At 33.1% G+C, this 6,499-nt stretch overlaps 2 protein-coding genes across 4 annotated transcripts; one reads left to right on the top strand and one right to left on the bottom strand.

Moving 5' to 3' along the window:
- On the bottom strand, positions 1-1,788 carry LOC108621995 (GATA zinc finger domain-containing protein 1). 2 transcript variants are annotated; one of them, XM_026811147.1, is made up of 4 exons: positions 1,670-1,788; positions 1,181-1,578; positions 899-1,101; positions 1-294 (listed from the first exon to the last, which is right to left on the bottom strand). In XM_026811147.1, exons 2-4 carry the CDS (start codon positions 1,454-1,456, stop codon positions 81-83), a joined length of 693 nt encoding a protein of 230 aa, XP_026666948.1. In that variant the 5' UTR covers positions 1,457-1,578; positions 1,670-1,788; the 3' UTR covers positions 1-80. The 2 variants fall into 2 exon arrangements, with proteins under 2 accessions (XP_026666948.1, XP_026666947.1); XM_026811146.1 differs by having other exon boundaries at positions 1,181-1,788.
- Positions 1,789-2,193: 405 nt separating this feature from the next.
- Myd88 (myeloid differentiation primary response protein MyD88) lies at positions 2,194-5,247 on the top strand. 2 transcript variants are annotated; one of them, XM_018019619.2, is made up of 6 exons: positions 2,194-2,614; positions 3,134-3,330; positions 3,412-3,507; positions 3,946-4,073; positions 4,316-4,484; positions 4,566-5,247. In XM_018019619.2, the coding sequence occupies exons 1-6, from the start codon at positions 2,499-2,501 to the stop codon at positions 5,126-5,128; spliced, it is 1,269 nt and encodes a 422-aa protein (XP_017875108.1). In that variant the 5' UTR covers positions 2,194-2,498; the 3' UTR covers positions 5,129-5,247. The 2 variants fall into 2 exon arrangements, with proteins under 2 accessions (XP_017875108.1, XP_026666950.1); XM_026811149.1 differs by lacking the exon at positions 2,194-2,614 and adding an exon at positions 2,647-2,997.
- The last annotated feature ends 1,252 nt before the right edge of the window (positions 5,248-6,499 follow it).

Genomic DNA, 6,499 nt, shown 5'->3' with positions numbered 1-6,499 from the left:
CTATTTATCTAATACAAGAAATCGAACACACAATTTTTAATACGAATTACTGTAAGACAACAAATATTCTCAGATAAAATTCACCTTTTCGACATAGCAATTTCATTCCTAAATGTAGTCCATATATATCCATTACCTCTCTCCGTAAGTGGCGGCGGATATGCTGTATTCTTCAGTTTATAGTAATCTGATGGAGCATGCATTATGAATTCCATGCAATCCAATTTACGTGGGAGATCCTCTTCTGGTCCTATAATGTACGTCTGAGGACTGAATCCTTCGTCAGGTGGTGGACTACATGCAAATTTACAACTGTTATATATTCCTAATCCAGGCCAATAAATTAAACCCTTATCATTTTAAGAATAAAAGACCAAGAATATTTTAAATAAATGTTTCGTATATTTGTTATTATTAAAAACAACGAGGTGCAAAGCCCTACCCCTAATTATCAATCAGACGTTTCTACTTAGCTGAATTTTATATTACTACTCAGAATTAAAAGACAAATATCTAGCATCAACAAATAAATCACAAACAAAAATCTATTTTTAGCTTCAATTAAGAAATCTATTAGTTACACAAGTACTGAATACATTAAGATTTCATATTCTATTTGTCTTCCACAAGAATTTGAAACACTAATGTGTAGCCAAAAAATATCAAAGTGCAATTACAAACGTAGATAAAAAGTAACTCAAATTTATTTCAATATCATTAATATTGTTAATTCATTCCAAAATTCTATTTTAATTATTATTTTTTTTAATATCTAATCTAATCTAAGTTACTATTTTAAATGTAATACCATTAAATATACTTTATTTACATCATAGTACAAATATTATTCTGTTTCACTATAGCTAGTTTAACTCTGGTTAATAAATAAATAATTTACCTTGCTGTTGTAGGCAAAAGCCAGGTAACAGCAGCGCTTTTTTCACAGTATTGATCAGTGAGTAAACCACGAATTTGTGCATAATAAATTCCACCATTGACATCCTGCATAGAAACTATATCGCCTACTTGAAAATACGTTCCTTTATAAAATACATAATTACTTGTAATTGGGGTTGCTGTAGCAGTTGGTGCTTTAACTGGCTGTAAACCAAAAAGTAAAAACTATAATGCATGTAATTTTAATTCCTAATCAAAAAATTTGGACAAACATAAAACACACAGTTTTCTTAAATAAATTTCTTCTTCCTTTTCCTTTAGGTATAATCTTATGTGGTACAGACTTAGAATTACAGTATCTTGTAATTCTTGTACTTCTTCTAGTAGGCTTTAATGACCCTGCTTTATCCTCTTCTTCAGTTTTTGCGTTTGAACTTGCTCCAGAATTTCTTTCCTCTTCAAGACAGGTGTTACAAAGGTTACCAGCTTCGGTTGAGTGCCAAAGCGGGGTTTCTCGAGTCCCACACTTGACACATTCAGGTTTACTGCCGAGTGGCATTGAACCTCAATTAATACCGTCTCATTAATTTATTTTTCCACTGATAATTAATCTTCAAAATATTAATTTCAATCTGATTTTCGTTCTTTTTGTCACTTGGATTCCATTGAATATCATCTTAACTGTACAGAATTGTAATATGTAATAAGCAAAATTGTATTTATAATACTATAATAAACATGAAAACTGCATTTTTCACATATTATTCATTACTTGTTAGCAGTATTTTCTAATTTCTTTGTAAATTTTCTAATTTCATTGTGGTCATAAAATTCATGGTAAATGCTAAATCGTTAGATTAAGATAACGGTAGTATGGTATGAATGTAACTGTACATGTTTCCGGCGGGCTTGGATAGTCTTTTTTAAACGTGGGAATATCAAGAATACAGCACATTGGGACATGTTCCATATGTTTATTTAAGATTGTTTTAATTTAATGCTGAGGAAATCCAGTCGCGTTGGACATAAAAACATAAAATGTGTTCCTAAAAATATAATTTAAAATGTTACATTATACTCCAGACAATTACTGTTTTGAAAAATTATTACTTCACTATACCCAGTTAGCCAAATCTGCAAATGGCAGGATTTCGGTAGACCTACTGCATGATCTAATGGTAGACTGGCTGCAGAATGTGCCAATCCCTGACATCAGCATCTGACGGCAATCTAGCAGTAGAATGACTGCAGACTGCTCGCCATCTGCCTCCAGATGCTGATGCCAAGCCCGTTGCCCGTTGCTAGTATGGTAACAGAGTAACCTTCAGTATACTGAACGATACTGACCAAATAAAAAAGTCGATTTAACACAATAAAAAGATGGCTAAAGTAGGAAACTATTAAATTAAACAATGAAAATACGATTTCTTTATTACATTTAAACATTCTGATAAAAATATTTTAGTGTCAAAATATGTAATTAATGTTCGATTTCATTATCATCTCGCTGTCAGAATCATTGAACTACAAGTGGTTGAAGAGTATATACTCAAATAATCGTAATTTATCGGCGATTTAAAGTTGTTTCGTAAAATACAAAAATGACAGTCGATCTGTCAGCAGTGCCACTTGTTGCATTGTCCAATGAATCCAAACAAGTTATTTCGACATTGTTAAATCCACCTAAAGTTATACCTTCAGAAAATGGATTACCAAGGTAATTAGTACTATTTCCTTAGTTTGAGAGACAGTTTCGCGTCTAATTTTACCATCATTATACAGTGAAGTCTCAATTATCCTAATTAATGTGGACTAATCAAAACTCAGTTACTATATTATAGAAGTAATTAAATACAAGATAACAGTTTCAACTTTTCAGAAAAAAGAACTGATAGTTTTCTGTTTAATTACATCCCTTTCATTTTATGCTGTTACATAGGCTTACAAAGAAAATATCGTGAAATAATATAGTGTAGTATTAATATAAACTAATTTTGTCAATAGTAACTAAACCATCACTATATGATCTCTTACTAACAGATTTTATGTAGACTTCCACTTTATTAACTGACAATCAAAATAGCTGCTCCATGATACAATGTAAGTTCATCCCTGGCTGGTCATTCGTACCATTTCTAGGAATAAGAAGATTCAGTTGATCAAAATTTAGAAAATCGAGATTCTGCTATAGAACTCTGCTGTATAAAGATAATTTATACGGTTTATCCTTATTTAGGGACTGGAGAGGCCTTGCTCATTTGTGTAAATTAAGTGGAGAATTAATGCCATTGTTGACATTTCATGTCGATCCATCAGTATACATTTTAACTGTTTGGGGACAGAACCAGAAACATATTACTCTTAAAGATTTTCGAACAGTATTGGAAGAGATTGAAAGATGGGATATTTTAGATGATACAGTAAAACTTTTTGGTTTGTAATGCTTAAACATTTCTTATTTTATTTTATTTTATATCATATCACGTTTCATTTCATACCACGTTTATATTCCAGAAAGAGATGCTAAAAGATATTTGGAGGAACTGGAGAAAGCTCAGGCATCAGCTGAAATAATTGCAAATGACATTGATCAGAAAGTTCTTACAGTAGGCAAGTAAATAAAAGTCTTACAGAATTCACTTGTAATCGAGCAAGTAAATATTTTGTTAAAAGTGGTTGCACTGATACATTCGGGCAGCATTCAGTTGTATATAAAACTTGTACGTATTTGATCGTACTGTTTTGTTACTACAAGCGAATGCTCTAGATCAGTAGTGGCAAGCTTTTTTTTATTCGCGTGCCAATAATTTGCAAGTCCGAAAAAAATTAAATCTTGTTGAATATTATTGAAGTAATAAAAATTCACATGGAAATTTCACATAAATGAAGTCATGACAAACGAAATTGTAAATTTCATGATATGAAGCTAACAGATATTTTTCGTACATCGGACAAATATACCATACGTTCGTCATCAATGCTCTCTTCTGTCTCCTGCTTTAATTAAAATCATTAAATCATATATCAGCAAAGATATTTTGTTAATAGGTGATCTTCACAGGCTAAGGCAAGGATTAGAGAACCAATACTATGATGCTTTTTTGTTATATGCCGATGAAGATACGAAATTTGCTACAGAGGTGGTAGACAAGTTAGAAAATCAGTACAACTTAAAGGTAAAATTTATAATTCTTTCGCAGTGTTACAGTACAAACGTCAACTATTCGGTAAATATACAGGGTGTTCGCGAAATCGTGGTACAACCGGGATGATTCTTCACGTAAAATCTAGTCGAAAACGAAGAATATAGTTTTTTTTATACGGGGTGTCATTTTCGAGAAAATCGAGTTTGGAAATTCTTTTAAGCTTTACTCCATGACATATGTATATGTATAATAGATAATACAATTGATTTCAGCTTTGCTTAAAAGATCGAGATTTAATTGTTGGTGTAACGTTTGAGCATGAGGCTATAATGACTTTGATATCAGAACGTTGTAACAGATTAATAGTTATAATATCACCAAACTTTCTCAATAGCTCTGCAAATAAATTCTTTCTGAACTACGCTCAAGCACTGAGCATTGGTAAGTTCTGGTACTAATTTATTAATATACTTTAGAATTAATATAATTCTAATCTTTGATTCTAATGGAGTTTTTAATTAGATAAAAAGCAGAGGAAAATCGTGCCATGTTTGTACCAGAAATGTAAATTGCCACAACAGTTGAATTACATGTTCATATTGGATTATAATAGAGTGGGCCTCTATGACTTTTGGGGAAAGTTAAGAGACTCTGTGGAAACTCCAACCAGACTAGGAGAAAGCTTGAAAGTGTCTCTTGTAACGGAAGATGAATACAATAATGAAAGTAAAACGGATGCCGAAAATACGAAGTGTGCAGTATCTACAGAAGTACAAGAACTTGAGCTAAAAAATAGTAGTGATAAGTTGAACAAAGCAGAAATTGCACGTCACTCTGAACAATCGCCTCTTGGTAACAAAAAGTATGGTAATTTTCTGCAGTGGCCAAAGAAGAAATATTTTACAAAAACAGATAATATTAAGAAAGATTGTACGCCACCCACAGAAACAGTAAGTTTACCATCTCTGGAAAACATAGATTTATTAAAGACATCAACGGAATCAATGGAGAAGAAGCATAAAACTCAGTTTATAAATAAATATATGAAGAAAGTGCAATTAAAAAAGGATCTCATTAAGTCATAAACTATCGTAAATTACTGTTTGGTTGTTCACTACGTGAAAAGTGTTACAATTGTGGTATGTTTCGATAGTGTGTGATTTATAAATACGTCAGTTCATTAATAAAATATTCTTTTGCTTGATGTGGTTTTGGATTTTTTTCATGTAATGTATGTTCCATTCATAGAGATAATATAAATCTCATGTCATATTCCTTTTCGTAATTCGTGTAATAGAAATGAGCTACATTCACTTCATTACATACATACAAGGGGCAGTGATGTAAGATTTGCGGAATTTCGATCGCAGCGCGTGCGGTGAAGAAAAGTGAAACTAAAGGTCCTGATTTGCGGATTTTTCCGCCCATAGGCCGGTATTCACAGTCCGTGCTCAAGCAATTGCTTAAACAAGTTCGCCTTATTCGAATCATGGTGTAAAAACATAAGGTGTGTTCTTGCGCATCCATTTGAACATCCATCTGTACACGGACACTTCCACTCGTTGGCCATTTTGGATTTCTAACCAATCACGCTCTAAAACAGAGCGAACTTTAAAATCGTAAACATGTCAAAAATTAGGCTCGAATTTATAGTCGATTCTTGCACTTGGCACTCAGCACTCAAGTGCGTCCAACCGTTCCGCGTTCAATGTACACATTTATGTTATGTTCAGATTCTAAAAGTTTTATACTTCATGTTTGAAAAAGAAGTGAAAGAAGCGGAAAAGGAGAAAAACTATTGCGTAGCTATTCCGCTAATCTCACTTCTTTTTAAACATAACAATGGTCGGTATTCAGAGTCGTTGCTTATTCTTAAGATCGTCTTCAGAATTTGCTATCTCTGTCTATCCCATATTTCCAGTCCTTGTCTTGTACAGGGAACACGGACTTAAGCACAGCCTTCTTCAATACCTAGCCATGCTGAGAGTAAAATGGCAACACCGAAGGAGTCCGGCCCCGGCCTCCTATACCACCTGCCCCATCGGATTCCAAACACGCTCCCAACTTCCCTCTATCGAACTCTCGGTTTCCCGCCTGTTTTTCAAATGTTTCTTCTCCATAAGATAAACTCACACGAGGCTTCATATACACATAGCTGCTCAATTTCATTGTTACTAGCTGTACGTGTTGAACTTTAAATTATAGAGAAATAGTCAAATCGATCTTCGATTAGGCCTGAATGCATGCTACTCACACCCAGATTTGATTATTGCTCTATTTTAAAATTATACTATCGATAATTTAAAGCTGAATACGTACATTCGAAAACTAATACGATTTCTCTTCAATCGACTCAAGAATCTTATAATACATTCAATAGTCAGTACATTCCCAGTCAGTCAAACCTGCAAATGGCAGGATTTCATTAGGCCTGCTGCAGGATCTAACGGCAGACT

This window comes from Ceratina calcarata, unplaced genomic scaffold, assembly GCF_001652005.2.
Source record: "Ceratina calcarata isolate Rehan_Ccalc_2016 unplaced genomic scaffold, ASM165200v1 scaffold192.2, whole genome shotgun sequence".
NCBI classification, from domain to species: domain Eukaryota; kingdom Metazoa; phylum Arthropoda; class Insecta; order Hymenoptera; family Apidae; genus Ceratina; species Ceratina calcarata.
The sequence above is the reverse complement of the archived record's forward strand: the minus strand, read 5'-3'. Positions and strand labels throughout refer to the sequence as shown.

Excerpts from the sequence above, each read along its gene's own strand:
- LOC108621995 (XM_026811146.1), bottom strand. The coding sequence starts at position 1,456 with ATGCCACTCGGCAGTAAACCTGAATGTGTCAAGTGTGGGACTCGAGAA. Across the intron at positions 1,102-1,180 it reads GAAATTTATTTAAGAAAACT|CCAGTTAAAGCACCAACTGC; the intron begins GTGTGTTTTATG and ends TTTGGTTTACAG. Across the intron at positions 295-898 it reads CTTTTGCCTACAACAGCAAG|TCCACCACCTGACGAAGGAT; the intron begins GTAAATTATTTA and ends ATTTGCATGTAG.
- Myd88 (XM_018019619.2), top strand. The coding sequence starts at position 2,499 with ATGACAGTCGATCTGTCAGCAGTGCCACTTGTTGCATTGTCCAATGAA. Across the intron at positions 3,331-3,411 it reads TGATACAGTAAAACTTTTTG|AAAGAGATGCTAAAAGATAT; the intron begins GTTTGTAATGCT and ends TTTATATTCCAG. Across the intron at positions 4,485-4,565 it reads CGCTCAAGCACTGAGCATTG|ATAAAAAGCAGAGGAAAATC; the intron begins GTAAGTTCTGGT and ends GTTTTTAATTAG.